Source organism: Aspergillus undulatus (genome assembly GCF_047715775.1).
Source record: "Aspergillus undulatus strain CBS 261.88 unplaced genomic scaffold BDV17scaffold_9, whole genome shotgun sequence".
Lineage (NCBI taxonomy): Eukaryota > Fungi > Ascomycota > Eurotiomycetes > Eurotiales > Aspergillaceae > Aspergillus > Aspergillus undulatus.
In genome coordinates this window covers 435956-450663 of record NW_027396613.1, presented here as the reverse complement: position 1 = coordinate 450663, position 14708 = coordinate 435956, and the positions used below count along the sequence as shown (strand labels likewise).

At 50.8% G+C, this 14708-nt stretch overlaps 5 protein-coding genes across 5 annotated transcripts; 2 read left to right on the top strand and 3 right to left on the bottom strand.

The window, feature by feature from the left end:
- Positions 1-3968: 3968 nt before the first annotated feature.
- BDV17DRAFT_301801 (uncharacterized protein) lies at positions 3969-5087 on the top strand (the record flags this gene model as incomplete). Its single annotated transcript, XM_073764314.1, has 2 exons — positions 3969-4043; positions 4113-5087. 2 exons carry the CDS (start codon positions 3969-3971, stop codon positions 5085-5087), a joined length of 1050 nt encoding a protein of 349 aa, XP_073618496.1.
- On the bottom strand, positions 5060-5597 carry BDV17DRAFT_256208 (uncharacterized protein). The gene is made up of 2 exons (XM_073757037.1): positions 5243-5597; positions 5060-5151 (listed from the first exon to the last, which is right to left on the bottom strand). The coding sequence occupies exons 1-2, from the start codon at positions 5499-5501 to the stop codon at positions 5135-5137; spliced, it is 276 nt and encodes a 91-aa protein (XP_073618495.1). The 5' UTR covers positions 5502-5597; the 3' UTR covers positions 5060-5134.
- Positions 5598-6652: 1055 nt separating this feature from the next.
- BDV17DRAFT_241154 (uncharacterized protein) lies at positions 6653-7341 on the bottom strand. The gene is made up of 2 exons (XM_073755968.1): positions 7008-7341; positions 6653-6932 (listed from the first exon to the last, which is right to left on the bottom strand). The coding sequence occupies exons 1-2, from the start codon at positions 7228-7230 to the stop codon at positions 6841-6843; spliced, it is 315 nt and encodes a 104-aa protein (XP_073618494.1). The 5' UTR covers positions 7231-7341; the 3' UTR covers positions 6653-6840.
- A 264-nt stretch (positions 7342-7605) lies between these two features.
- BDV17DRAFT_256204 (SET domain-containing protein) lies at positions 7606-10249 on the top strand. Its single transcript, XM_073757036.1, has 7 exons — positions 7606-7880; positions 7929-8003; positions 8054-8404; positions 8454-8498; positions 8548-8774; positions 8838-9399; positions 9452-10249. The coding sequence occupies exons 1-7, from the start codon at positions 7689-7691 to the stop codon at positions 9806-9808; spliced, it is 1809 nt and encodes a 602-aa protein (XP_073618493.1). The 5' UTR covers positions 7606-7688; the 3' UTR covers positions 9809-10249.
- A 1397-nt stretch (positions 10250-11646) lies between these two features.
- On the bottom strand, positions 11647-14544 carry BDV17DRAFT_288719 (sodium:solute symporter family protein; the record flags this gene model as incomplete). Its single annotated transcript, XM_073761472.1, has 11 exons — positions 11647-11883; positions 11966-12531; positions 12607-12925; positions 13008-13177; positions 13252-13306; positions 13361-13694; positions 13759-13858; positions 13919-14105; positions 14172-14229; positions 14308-14371; positions 14433-14544. The coding sequence occupies 11 exons, from the start codon at positions 14542-14544 to the stop codon at positions 11647-11649; spliced, it is 2202 nt and encodes a 733-aa protein (XP_073618492.1).
- Between the last annotated feature and the right edge of the window lie 164 nt (positions 14545-14708).

Genomic DNA, 14708 nt, shown 5'->3' with positions numbered 1-14708 from the left:
CGACGGACTGCCGCATAGGAGCTGACATGCGAACAACCAGGTCGTTCAAGACATGTATACGATTGGCCGTGGATGATGCATTGTCGACGGTTCTCAGGACGGAGCTGGACTCGTTGATTTCGAAGGGGGCGGGGAGGGGGGTGTGAATTTGAGAGACATGGTGAGTCAATAGCGCGTCATTTCTGTTTATCGGTGAGTAAGGGTCAATCCATGTAGTGTATATACACTTGCTTCTAAAGTGACCAATTATGCCAGCGGCAAGCCCACTCGACTGGGTATAGGGACTGGCTCTGTCCTGAGCCAAAAGTATATCCACCGTGGACATCAATACAAGCCGGCCCTTGAAATGGAGATTATTTGATGTCCCTTTCCCTTGTGATCATTCAAGCTTTCGTGGCCTATAAATATAAACGAGGGTGATTCGGGCAATAGGGGTGAGTCCCAGACAATTATATATACATGCGCAGTCTGCTTCCACACCCACCATGGTACGAGGGCTTTCTCAACATTTAGAGGTTCTCGTGTGTTTCACACCACTATTCTGCACCTGCCAAGCCTTCATTAGTCACCTCCCTGAAGTTGAACTCGCGCTCAACGAAAACCCAACCCAAGACCCAAATGGGTACCCCGTACAACCCAAAAAAGCAAAAAAAGCTGACATATCGTTTTACATTAAATTGTGAAGTAATTTTCGATTATATAATTGTATTGCGATTGTAATTTGTCTGGGCTTCTCTATCTACAGCTAGGAGTATTCAGAATGATCATTGGCGAAGAAAAATGAGATTGGCTCCTAATAAACAAGACTAATATACCTCATATCCTTGCAGTCGACTTGAAGGCATTGTGACCCTACCAGAAGATCTCTTCTGACCTCTACCACCAAGTTGCGTGATTGGAGGTGGAAGCAAATCTGCTCCATCCTCTTCAACTACCTCCTCTTCCACTACTTCGTCTTCTTCCACATCGTACGGCTGGTTGTGCATTGGAGGCTGGGTCTCTGCCAGTATACTTTCTGCTTGGCATGGCGCCTCGAGTTCAATATTGCTCTGGAAATCTTCACTTTCTTCGGCCTCTTCATCGTCGCTGATCGGCTCAACATCCTCTTCATTTGCTTTCAGCGCTTCATCCTCTTCAAGTGCCTCTTGACTCTCACTCTCTATCGGCTTTTCCTGTCGAGTTAACTGCTCTCCCTCAAGCGTGAATTTCTCTGAGCACATATACATCATCAAGTCTTGAATAGTCGCTTCGTGAAGAGATCCTCGACGATAATGACAGATGTCTCGTGCACTATTGAAAAGCCTTTCAACACCCGCACCGGTGGCCGGAATCGAAAGCAAGTCGCGTGCAAGTCGAGAAAGCACTGGAATTCACGCTCATGTTCTCTCCAATACAGCCGTGGTGGAACGGGAACATTTGCTTTTAGAAGTCAGTCGGTCGTCCAAGTGCAGCATTCTAGTTGCGCGTACCTTCTCTGAGGTACTGATCCACCTCGTCATGCTCTGCCCCATAGTGGAGGATAGAGTCACCAATTGGTTCAAGTAGCAGATCAAGTTCCGAGCCATGCAGCGCAGACGACCGATGCACCGCACGAAACAACAGCTCGGGGTTTTGCTGTTGATACTGCGTGAAGCACGTTCTCAAGTATTCACAGTACTTTTTTGAAGTTTCCTCATGGCAAGTAGAATACTCCCTATCATCAAAGGCAGAGAGTTTATACTGAAGAGCAAGGAGAGCTCCCGTGCCATAAAGAAAGCCGTGGTCACGATAGGTCTTCTCGTAGTACTCTCTCAGTTTCTGCCTCGCAGCGAGTAGCGCGCCATACATATCCTTCTTCCAGGGCGTTGCATTTTTCTTCTATTTTTGATTCGACCGTTCGATATGCTCCAGAAGTTTCCTATACACAAGAAACACGCTATGAATTGTAACGTCCTTGGTCTTCATCAGAGCCATGGTAAATTGAAAGAATGGTTTGGTCAAGTGGACCAGGTAGTCGATCTGTCGCCATTCAACGTCAGTAACCTTGAACTGCGAGTATTCATGATCGCAGCAGTATTTGTTGATGATATTTCTTAGTCGACGCGCACGGCGAAGCATCAAAAACGTGGAATTCCAACGGGTTTGAACATCGTGCAACGGAAACAGCCGGGTACCGCCTGATTGAAGACATAAAAATGCATCTCGCCGTTGCGGGCTTGCATTAACAAACACCGCAAATGATCGAATCTGTCTTCATAATTACTCTGTCTGTATTTACAGTCATTCGTAGAAACTCCAGGCTTACCTTTGCCAGGGTATGAGCCACGTCTCCGTGATTTGCTGAGTCTCTCAAACCGATGGCTTGAGTGTCGGACCAAAAGGTCTTTACTTCTTTATTCTTGGGCGCCGCTCTAATATGCCCTAAAAGCTGCTTCAGGCGAAGCTGAATCACATGGGCCATACAAGGAACCCGCACAATGGATTCCCTAGAGCCAATCGAGCCAGTGGAGACCAGTTTTTCCTGCAAAGTGCGGATCAAGGTCTCATTGTTGGTCGCATTATCTGTGGTGACGCTGAAGATGCGATGTAAGAGTCCGCGTTCCTTCAGTAATTGATAGAGAACATCACTGAGGTTGTTCCCAGTGTGGGGGCCGTGTAAAGGTTCAAAGCCAAGGAGCATTTCCCGGTGATTCCAATCTTTATCGATGAAATAGACTGTGATTGCCATGAATGCTTGCTGAAATGGACTGGTCCAACAATCCAAGGCGAGTGACACCTTAGCGTATTCAGGCAGATCTTGCAACTGCGACTCCTGTTGAATCTTAACTGCATCCCGGAGCCGTCTTCGCAGGGTTTTCGCTGATGGGAGTTCCAGTACCCCAGGTCCTGAGGAGACGAGGTTAAGCAGTCTCCGGAACACAGGATTCTCTACCGTTTGAAACGGCAACCGAAGACAGGTAATGGTCTTTAGCAACTGCTCCTCAAGTTGGAATGCCGTTACCTTGTGCACATTGGGCGACTCCCTCATTGAATGGTTTTGCAACGAATCGTAGATCTGAGTTTGATGAGATCTTCTCTTCTTCCCCTTGCGGCAAGAATTAGACCTTTGGTGTCTGCTCATGGCACTTGTCCCATTGCCTTTGTACTGTGGATGGTCAAGCAAAGTAAGACAGGCTTTACAGAGGACTCGTGGGCGCCCAGAATTGATCTTGGCTACCTGGTCAAAGTGCTTCCAAACGTCGGCGTGGCGCGACTCGGTAGACCACTTGATTTGGGACTGACCATCCCCGTTTAGCTTGCGGCCATATTCAGTTTTTGCCCACCATCCAAGAAATTCTCTCTCCTGGTTCAACTCGTACAATATCCAGGTCTTTCTGCGTTGAGGGCCCACACGTCTTAGGGTCGGTGGAGGTCTTCGAGTGGTTATGTCGTAACTCTCGCGTGATTCAGTGAAAGGCTACAGGCCATCTTAGCATACCTATTAGGATTCCCATGACAGTCAGGCACACGAAAGAGGGGTCTATTCTCATACAGAGGACTGAATGTCCGAGTCCAAGAAAACGTCAGACGATGGCTCAATGGAGAGCAGGGGGCTGAAAGCCTGATGGATCGATCGGGATGACGAGAAGAAGATGCCATGTTGATGTTCGTGCTATTGGAGTTGAAAATGGATTCCTTCATCCTGTGTGCTTCAATGTGGATTTTGTTAAAAGACGCGTCGTGCTTTTTTTCTATCTATTCTTGAGTCGTGTCAAACCCGCGGTTACCCAACCCAACCCAACCCAAACCCACGTTTGGCGAGGTCTAGAAACAGAGCATCTGGACTCGATATATACCCGTGTGTCAGGTCTTGGATTACATCGGACCTTGAATCTCCCACCTCATCCCAAATCACCAAGATCGAAGTTTTCTTTGGCTTCATTTCTCTCTCCTGCCACCACCGAACCCTGAATATAATTCTTTCCACGCCAGTGAGGTCGGAAATCGCCATGGCGTCTAGCAACGCCACGTGGCCAAAGTTCACACCTCGCTGGGGCCGACTTCCAGTCGAACAGTACCTGATTGTACGCCCACCCCTATTGCACCTGCACCGCACAAAAATAATCAACAAACGAGCGCTAATCTCAAGACAGCGGAACTGGAATCACTCATCCCCAGAGTCAACGGACCAGCAACGGTTGCGTCTGATCCGCGAATATATCCACCTCGACGGAATCCCCAAAGAATGGGACCCGACAGACTTTGGCGAAGCGTGGTATGAGCCCGATCCCAACGATGCAGACCCAGCCTATGCACCGAAGCGCATCCCAACGGAAGCTGAGGTCGAGACGATTCTCAGGCCCTGGCGATCGCAGCATCTCCGCAGGAGGGCGTGGGAGATCTGGTGCGATAAGGACCGCGGGTACCCCGTGGTGCTTCGAACGTATTATGGGAATGGGGATGAAGGGGATAGAAAGTTTATGGAGTATATACAGGTCTCTGATGCCCTTGATGCTCTCGCGGATTGTCGTGCGCTGAACGACGCCGAGGCTTTTGACTTTGGGTCGGACTGGCGGCGGATTTTTGATATTCTCCCGGAAATCGCGGGCTGTCGGTACCACCAGCCCGAGTACGATGCGAGCGACATAAATAATGTCGTTCAGATTGGGTCTTCGGACTACCATCCCCGGCGTCCTGATCAGGAGGTGCTAGAGGACGACTATGCGGACCTTGAAGAGGAGATTCAAAATCTCAAGGCCGAACACTCAGACTGGAAAGACGATCCTGATGTATTGCTTGAGCCGGGCGATACAACTATGCGGTCATTACTACGGACCGCTACAGTCTCCTGGATCATCGTTGTGGATGAGAAGACCTTCAGCACAGATGAGCTTTTGATTACCTACCTTGATATGCATCAGAATGTCACGGTCGAAGGACGGCTTGAGCTTGACCAGGGCTATATTGACGAGATGCTTATGCGATGGGAAGATGGCGGCCGGCCGCTTGGATTTGTGATGGAGAATGGTATGGTCGGAGAGAGGTACAAGCTATCAAGTGAGTTAGGGAGGAGATTTTTTCGCTTGACTGAAAATCTCGAGTACCAAGCTGATAATGCGACACCTTGAGGAGAGGTATGAGGGGGAAGCGGCTTGAGTCGTCCAAGCAGAGTGAATTAATAACTCCAGTTCCCTGTGATTAGTTGTTAGATATTGTGTGAGGAGTAGTCTATCCCAAACATAGATAACCCTCCACAAAAATAAGTCGAATTGGGGAAACTCACGATTAACCTTTTTTATAGCCCACAAACGGTAGTTATAAAAACCAATATCATCCTCAAACCTTGCATCCCGCTCAAGGTCTTGGGGCACCTGTCGACTTAAATCATATCTTATTGATGGGGTCTTGGGTTTGAAGTTTGTGAGAAGCCATCTAAGACCGCGGAAATGTCCCACCCTAACTTGAGTCTCCTTGCAAAGGATAGGATCGGTCCAGAACTGGTGTTCGCCAGGTTGAGCACGGGGAACGGGAGGAGGCGTCATGAAGGCAGCCAGATAGGAATAATGTAAAGAACAGACTGGATTCTAGAAACGATTGGCTCCAGGATTGGAGCAAGGTTGTTAAGGGGGGTGAAAGGAGCAATGAAGAAAATGGCAGGGAAAAGGTACCTTTTTATACAGCGCTTAGACGAATTATTTAGATATACCGCGGTTATATTTGCGCCAGACTCCTCTAAAAAGCGAACGTCCACTGATTTCAGCTTCCGCATGTCTGGTTGGTTCGCAGCTAACGTCCCGCTTCAGCGCGTCAGCGCCCCTGGGATTGGAAGAGAGTTTGGCGATATTACCTGGAGACGACCAATATGTTCAGGGCGGCCAGATGGATACTGTAACGCTACCCAGGCAAATGTTCGCGCAAATGCCGACCGACGAGGGTAAATTCACGATATCGCCACCCCAGGCGGCATGGAAGCTGGGTTTCGTACTCCGCAAATCAAGGCAATCTTACAGAATCCCCTGACCGGTGGATCGCACGCGCTGCTTTGCTCAATCTTGGATGCTCGAGCGCCTTTACTATTGATAATGAAGCTGTCGAGTCTCTTATCGAGCAAATTGCGGCTGTATTGCAACTAGATATCCCTTGTCCGTCCCGACAACGTTCGGCTCCGCTGAACATTAAAAGATCAATTAGTGGGCCTGGGAATACCGACATATATATACGGTGACTATACAAAATGAACTTGTACGTGGTCTAAGGAACAATATCCTACCTACACTCTAAAGGAAGTCAAGTAGCTAGGTTGAGGCATCGGAATAACAGACAAACGTTTGAGCGCTCTAATGGCCTTTGCACCGAGTCCCGCCTTTGCTGCTTTGCTTTGCTCATCTAGTTCATCCGCTTCTTTGCTAATTAGTGTCTTATAACCTGGTTAGCCATATGTCTTTGCATCAAGCGTAACGAGGTATATAATGAACTCACCACATCATCATGCCAGCGCTGCAACATTGTACTCAGAGCATGAGGATTATTGAAGGCTTTTACAGTCGAATCCAGGTACGTGTCAAATAGATTCCACTCTTCCGTGTCATCAGGTCCATCACTCTCATATGGGGCAAGAGTAACAAGAAGATTGTTGTACTCATCGAGAGGCAATCCGGCTGGCTTCACCAGCTGCTTATACTTCGAGGAGCCTGCATTGCGAAGCAGAGCTAGGAAGTCCGCGTGAACACGTTTCTCTTCTTCGGATTCATCACAGACCACATCTCGTTTATCAATCCATTTCCCATGCGTTACTTCCCATTCGAGGACCAACCGTTCAACCCCGCCAGGTACCAGATAGTTTCCGTCTAGCACACTACCCGCGTTTAGCCCTCGCAGTTTTCACGTTTGTCGAGTCAAGGGTTGGATTCGATCTAGAAAGTCTGCATGGGTGAAACCGGCGAGTTTCTCGAAGCAGCGGATATGGTAGAGGCCTCAATAAATTATGATAAGCATAATATCTCGTGAGAGCAAGATGATAAAATAGATCTAAGCGATTTGCGACTTACTGGCTGACAACCTGGACCAACCACCGTAACTCATTGCAGGGCTCATAGCGAGACGTAGTTCGCCAGGCATGATAATCTCATCGCAAGTGGGAAGTTTACACTTCGCTCCCCCTCTAGAGTCCGGTGCCATTTCAATGAAGAATAACGGCTGCGTCTGGGGAGGTGAATTGGCCGGAGGATCACCAGGGTTTGGTCCAAGGCCAAGGTGTTGACGAATTGTCATAAGCGCCCAGCATAGAATCAATCGCTAACCATTCTTAGGTCGCTCTAAAACGATTTGTCGATGATATAGCAAATGAGGTTATTGAGGCTAAACTCGTATCCGCGCTGCCTGGCATCCTTTCTCCCGTCACCGTGAACGGCGAGGGCGGTTCTTATATACTCAGAGGGGCCGGGCGGGCGGTGATGACAATACGGCGTACGGGGCGGCTATCCCGGAAACGGCAAAATTAACCGGAAGCGGGAATTCACAGGTTCTCGCTTTACAGGCAAATTACATTACAGAATACCACCCAAAAGAATCCAAGGCATGATCAGTCAGCACATCCGCCTGGGCAGATTTTCGTCTTGGCGAAAGCATTCTGGCTGTTGCATCATCTTACTCTCGCGCATCCTCACTAATGCGCCAGTGGGCAGGTTTTCCTCGCCTGAATCAAAGCAATCCTCATCATCCGTGGTAGTATGGATCTGTCACTGCCGCCGCTGGTCTCACAGTTGTGCGACCTTCTTCAGAACCCGTCCTTCCCTGGACAGCTTGCCTCGGCTATCCGGACCGCCTCAAGGAGTCAGGCACAGGAGCCTCTGTATTTACGGGTTGATGCTTCACTCGTCAATGAACAGCATCGAACCTTACCTAATGGTGTCTTTAACCTGGCATGTCCCTGCTGTTAGTCTTGCATGGAATGCTGTCTGACTTCATAGGGGTGTATCGATCTTCGCGATGGGGGCCTCGCGCCGTTGAGCCTCCCGACACCCGCGCCTTCTCCAGACGCACAGGTTTGTAACGGCGTTGACCTCCCATGTAGCATTCAATTAACCGCGAATAGGATGATGGAGGTGGTATATCAATAGAGCCAATTTCTGCTCTACCATCAGATTTCGCCGATACTCGGCCGTTTAAACGGCATAAGACCGTGAGCGGGCTTCGGCTCCCTCATACTTCAAGGTCTAAAACGGGGCGGACCAACTCTAGCTATCATGACCTAGAAGGTAATAAGACGCACGACAAAGCTTCAAAATCAATCCGACAAGTCGAGAGCGATACGCGATTCCCGCAACGCGCGAAGCCAGGACTGGGGCTTGAGCCGCCGGTTTTGGAGCCCACGTCGACGGATAAGCTCATCGCGGGCATTTGGAAGCAGGTGTATTCGCCTGTTGAGCTGAGCCGGGATTTCTCCGTGAGCTTTTCTTTCTCACTGTGGCCATGTCCCTTGCTGACGACATCAGAATATACAACCAGCCTTCAATATCCGGTCTGCTCCAAGCTCAGAGGTAAGTATCATGGTCCTTCATCTTCCCGCACGATGATTAACAAATCTAGGTCTTCAAAAGTGTAAACGCACTATGTCTAAAGTACTACAACCGGAGTCAATCCTCCCGCGCCCTGGAGATGATTGTTCAAGCTTTCTGGGTCGAGTGCTTTGAAGCCCGCACGGCCGTCCTTCGATACGAGAAACCAATCCTCTCAAAAACAGAGGCGCGAATGATAGCCATAAGGGAAGCCTGCGTCGTCCTGAATTGGAAGGAGAAAGATCTTCGAAACCGAATGTAACCTCTCATTCACACCTTATCTTAGGTGTTATATTACGTATGCTAATCCTAGAGGATCAGGGCCATCTGGCGCGGATACAAAGAGATAAAAGACTACGGCGGCTGGGCGAGTCTCGTATTTGCCAGCGCAGGCGTGTACAGATTCTGCAAGTACCGCTCGGAATTCGGCGAGGTGTTGTTCTCGCGTCTGCGACATATCCGATCTGGCCTGGAGGTTGCGGCCGATACGCTACATCCCGGGTGGAGAGACATGTTGCGGGTTATTCAGCAGGATACGTCGGCTGTTTACTATGGCAACCCGCATGAATGGGTCATTACTGCAGAGGACGCTGCGCTCCCGCTCGCTTCGACGTACGGGAATCTGAACCTGCCGGATGGGTTCAAGTATCAATTTGTTGACGAGTGCGTGCTCGATGAAACGGTGTTCGCGGCCAAAGATCCTCGACGTGTCTCGGAGCTCGATCCCGATGTCTGCCCCGTATGCCATGAGAAGCAATCGGACGCTGTGACGGAAAACCAGTGCAGTTGCTATCCAACCTTATTCGGCGGCGTCCACGGACCGATTCCAGTCCAGATCTTTCGAACGGCTAACGGCAAGAATAATGGCGTTGTAGCGTGCTGCGTAAGTCCCCCTTTCCTCGAAGCGTTCCAGTTACTTACTGACCGAACAACAGCCTTTCGCCCGCGGCACCGCCATCGCTGAGTTCACCGGCCTAATCACAACGGGCATCGAAGGCCGGGACGTGATGATCGGCGGGTCCAGAGGCCGAACTTACCAAATCTATCAAGGAAACATGGGAAATTTCACGCGGTTCATTAACCACTCCTGCAGGCCGAATAGCCAGTTCCAGCGGTTTTACTGGCGCGGTGTAGAGCGCATCTTGGTCGTTTCGAGGGGTGTGGATGCAGGCTGTGAGATTACGGTGGATTATTCGGATCGGTATTGGAGGGAGTTGGATAAGAAATGTCTTTGTGGGGAGGCGTGTTGTCGGTTTGCGGGGGGTGGTAATGTGAGGAAGGCGAAGGGATAGGAGAGAGCGACAAGGCTCTACCTCCCTCTAGCTGGCGTGGCCCCGACTAGCCTTCAATACCCCCCTAACAAAACAAGATTGCTGCTGGCAACATCACCTTACTCATCCCTACTATCTGGCGTCCAATGTCTAAGACCCACTACAGTCAGCCGCAAACAACATCGTCTCCGAGATGGCACCACGCCCTGTGGCCGCCGCCCAGAACGAGAACAAGCTCCAGCGGTAGCAAAGGAAAGCATCGTTCCAGCTCGGCACCCAGGCCGGTACATAGGGAATAACTCTCTGGAAAGTCCCAGGAACGACCCTCGTTGAGGGATTGGAAGAAAGAGAAGGCTATGATATAACCACCGCGTTCGATGTGATCAAGCCTGCCTTTGTATCCTACCCCATATATAGATACGCCAGAGACCAAAAGGAAAGATGCCACATCTACCTCCCCCCCTTTCACCGTACCCCTCACAGACCCCATCATCTCTGAAAGCGCAGAACCCTGCAGTAACGTATCCCGCCGCGCACTCGACAGAGCGGACTGGTCTAGCTCCGTTGGCTGTAATGTCCATCGAGGCAACATATGATCCTTTTCATGTCCCCATGCAATACCGCCGCGCCCCAACTTCTGTCCCATTGCGTGCTGTGCGCCTTCTGCACCGCTCCATCAGCGCCCAGGCTATAGCTGAGATTGCGAATACACCTAGCCGCGCACCAACACCCACTCCAATCTTCATGCTGTAGCACTTGGAATCGGAGGCGTCATCCCCATTCGGGCCCTCATTCCCGGGCGTCGAGGTGGTCGGGTCACTTTCATTGTCATTGGCATCGGGGGTGCCATCAACGTCCGCTAGCGCAGCCCTTCCAAAAAATAATGTCCCCATCCTCGAGAATGAACGGCGGGTCTCCGTTTGCACATCCAGTACCCGTTTGGTTACCCCTCCCTCACCAGAGCAATATATTGCGCGGCTGCCATCTTTCAACCCGATACTCGCAATAGGTGCATTTGTGCCGGTACGATAGTTCACTTCCCATACAGCTCGTCAGCATCCACTTATTCGCTTGGTATACATAGAAGAGAACAGTGGAAAAGGGGTGATGGCCAAGCACAATAATAAGCACAAAAACCGCCCCATTCCAAATCCGTGCAGGCGCCGCGGTAGAGTGTGTATGGTTACACTTGGACAGTACCATGTTGAGAGACAGACAGAGCTAGCGTCGCAACTGAATGTAGCGTTGGTGGCGGAGCAGGGGACAGCGTTGGGGGATGTTGTGCGATCGGGGTTGTAGCATGTTTGGGACTGGGCTGCTGGTAGGGCTGCGAGGGCGAAGGCGAGGATCGCGAGTTTAATAGGGAGAGAAAAAGGTGCCTTGACAATATATTCAGAGAATACCACTTTTTATAACAGAGGATTGCGATTGAGTTGTCGAAACAAGTCAGGGGAAGAGAAGTGAGGTGCGAATAAACGAGCTTGGGGAAGGCTGGGTGTCGGCAGCTCAAGACCAGCGTCAAATAGTGGCGGGGTCTGAGCTGCAGAAAACCCTGTTTAGTGTTTATGCGTCTAGGCAGGTTAGCTCTGGATAACTGGGCCCCAGCTCCCCGTCGTTCATTACATGGCCGTGTACTTGATTTACTGGGCGAAGAATGCCGCTACAGTAGTGATGACGCCGGCCGGCGGCAAGCCCTAAATGAGAGTTGAACTTAGCGCCTCAGCCGGACCAGGTTGAACCAGTACACTCCACTCCATATTCATATTTACATACTGTGTATTCTTTATACGGATGATAGAGCATCGGAATATATCAATAGCTATCCAAACTACTTCCCCTCGAACCATACAATCAGTGACTCAAGCGGTTGTCTCCTTCCCCTGCACACCCGCACCCGCACCAGCACCATCACTCACGGACCCATAACTCGAAGGGACCCCATTCTTCCGCCCCTCCACGCTCTTTTGAGACCCCCAAAGTCCCCTCCAAACCTGCAAAATTTGCTGATACCCGCCGTCAAAAATAGGATACAGCGTCGCAACAAACAGCGTCGCCCAGAGCCAGATGATAGCGACCACCACCCAGGCGATGTAGAACTGCCGTGGCCGTGTCAGTCAGCATGCTGCTCTTCCCTCGAAGTTCTGGGATAATGACAGGGAAAGTGATAAGTAACCATACCTTCTTCCCAAACACATAATGTGACCCGTACATCGGCAACGGCCAAAGCACCCAATGACCCAGGAACGTCGCGGCAGACCAGAACGCCGCAATGCGGCCCCATCGCTTGAGCTCCTTGCTATCCGCTGCGGTACGGGCGCCGCCTTCTTCAGGACTGACGCTCGGTCGGGGACTACCTTGACCTCCAGCTGTCTCCTTCGCGCCGTAGGCGCGCTGAGAAGACCCCTCATAATGCTCATGAACAACAAGATCACTATCGACCTTACCCAGCGCCAACTTCTCCGTCTTAAAGCTCGCCCAATCATAATCCTGCGGCCGATGGATGGTAATCAAGACCGAGTAAAGAATCGGCGAGAAGCAAGACGCAACTGTTCCGTAGACGCAGGGGAGGACTTCGCCCGTTGTCGCGACGGATAAGCCCCCGCCGAAGTGACGCGCTGTTGTCAGCCACACGGCTAGTCCGGTTGCGAGGCCCAAGATGGGTGATAGGATTGCGGCTGCTTTGCTTTGGCGCCGCCAGAGGACCGTGAATATCATTGGGAAGATGCCGGGACATGTTACGACGCCTAGAATACACGGTCATGGTCAGATAGGTTGGCCCTCGCTTTGCATTTGAGTACGTTATAGAATGGTTTGCCTACCCAGCATATACAGAGTCCACCCCAAATCAACACCCACATAATGCAACATGGTACTAAACCCCGCCGCAAAGGCCGCGAAAAATATAACGCCGAGGTGACTAACTCGAATAATATCGCGGTCTGAAGCATCGCGCTGAAAGTACTGGCGGTACACGTCGAAACTGAGAATCGAACTAACGGCAATCACCTGCGCCGAGAGCGTCGATGTCACGGCCATGAAGACCATCAACAGAACGGCTGCGGCGCCGCCTTTGCCTGCTATTGTTACGGCCGCGTAGGGGAGGACCAGGCCGCTGCTTACTTCGGAGGGGGTCATTCTCTGTAGATAGAGTCTTGTGTTAATCAGGAGATTTCCCCCCGGGGGCCGGGGAGGGTGTTGTTAGTGAGGTGTAAGAACGCACTCGAGGGTAGGTTGGAAAGTTGGATTGGTTCTCGAGGCCTAGCGCGACGGCGCTCATCACCGTGCCGAGACCCCAGGGGATGGCGAAGTACATGATTCCGCCGATAGTGTATCCTGGAACGACGGCGCTGGGAAATGCCGAGAAGGCTTTATGAAGTAACTTGTATCCATCTGCGGCGGTGTTAGGGCTGTGCACTGGCGAGAGGGGAGAGAGGGGATCAAGCTAGGTAGGTAGGTAGGATGACTGACAATAACGAGACCAAAGTTGGAGCAGGTGTGCAGAACGCCAAAGAGAATACCCTGGGAGCAGTCAGTACCGGATATAGAAGCGATGAGCGAAGTCACGTAACTCACGTTCTTGGAAGTCATTGTCAAGTACGATCCATCCTGGTTCCCATCAACGGGATGTTGCTGGTCAGCGGCCTTGAGCAGCTCGTACAGCTTTCCCACAGAGCCAATCTGGTCGGACTCGAATGCCTTTACCGAGAAATAACAGGCGATGATGAGGATGATGGTCGTATGGAAGTAGTCGGTCAGAAAGCTGCAGGACGTCAGGATTGGCTTCAGTCTTCGAAGGAGGGAGGTTAGATGCTGGCGGACTTGCGTTGCTTTGATACCACCAACAAAAGTATATACCGTAACACCGACAGGAAGCAGAAATGTCGAAGCGATAATATGCATTCCAGATCTTACCAAGTCCAAGTTAGCCCTGCGAGATTATATAGCACTCGTCAAATATGTTGCCGACCCACATAGCCGAAATAACTGCAGAAGCACCAAGAAGCATATTCGCACTGGCAAAGATATTATTCACAAGGCACAGAATCATAAAGACGGCATGTGCAATGCGACCTGTGAGTCCAAGTCAATCTCAAGCCCACAATATGGACCATGAAAGAATGAAAGACATACCATATCGAATCCGCACCACCTCAAGAGAGGTATGCGCCTCAGGAATCTTGCGCTTGCACGAGACACCGATCAGAGCGAAGAAGACGATCATGGGGCTGCAGCCGGCGGCGAACCAGAAAGGTCCTGAGACACCGTAGTCGTAGCCTGTGAAGCAGGTGCCGAGGAGTTGGGTTGACCAGAGCCAGGACTGGAGAGTACGTGGTTAGATGTATACGAACAGTATAGATTAGACGGGTCGAGAGGTCAAACGAACCGATATCACGGCCGACGCAGTAAGGCCCGTTCGGACTGTTCGGTTTGCGGTCATGAACCTGCAGGGAGTTAGTATATACAACCACACAAATAGAGATGTGTATTGTAGAGACGCGAAAGACTTAGTGAGCCCATACATTTCAGTCTTGTTGTTGTCTTCTCCACTAGTCTTCTTCAAGACTTTGGTGACTAGCATCATGACTATTTCTCCATTAGTCGCGGAAGGATAGAAGCTGAGTACCACACTCAAAGCGACTTTTACCTAGGGCGATAATGACTCCGATGAGCACGACAACAATATATCCAACAGTCTGCGACAAGGGCGGTTGAACCGTCCCCGTCGGAACGGCTGCTCTAGAAGACAGGTCGGGCATACTGGGAGGGGCTTTGGCGCAAGGACAGCTCCGTCTCTGTGGAGTATGAGACTATGCGACACCCAACGCCAGAGTTTAAACAGAAAGACGAACACGAGTTCAAGCTAAGGTGCCGAGAGTATGGGCAAGCTTAAATGTAAAGGATCCAGGGGGTCTTGCAACAT

Excerpts from the sequence above, each read along its gene's own strand:
- BDV17DRAFT_256208 (XM_073757037.1), bottom strand. The coding sequence starts at position 5,501 with ATGACGCCTCCTCCCGTTCCCCGTGCTCAACCTGGCGAACACCAGTTC.
- BDV17DRAFT_241154 (XM_073755968.1), bottom strand. The coding sequence starts at position 7,230 with ATGACAATTCGTCAACACCTTGGCCTTGGACCAAACCCTGGTGATCCT. Across the intron at positions 6,933-7,007 it reads TTGGTCCAGGTTGTCAGCCA|GCCTCTACCATATCCGCTGC; the intron begins GTAAGTCGCAAA and ends TAATTTATTGAG.
- BDV17DRAFT_256204 (XM_073757036.1), top strand. The coding sequence starts at position 7,689 with ATGGATCTGTCACTGCCGCCGCTGGTCTCACAGTTGTGCGACCTTCTT. Across the intron at positions 8,004-8,053 it reads CGCCTTCTCCAGACGCACAG|GATGATGGAGGTGGTATATC; the intron begins GTTTGTAACGGC and ends AACCGCGAATAG. Across the intron at positions 8,499-8,547 it reads GGTCTGCTCCAAGCTCAGAG|GTCTTCAAAAGTGTAAACGC; the intron begins GTAAGTATCATG and ends TAACAAATCTAG.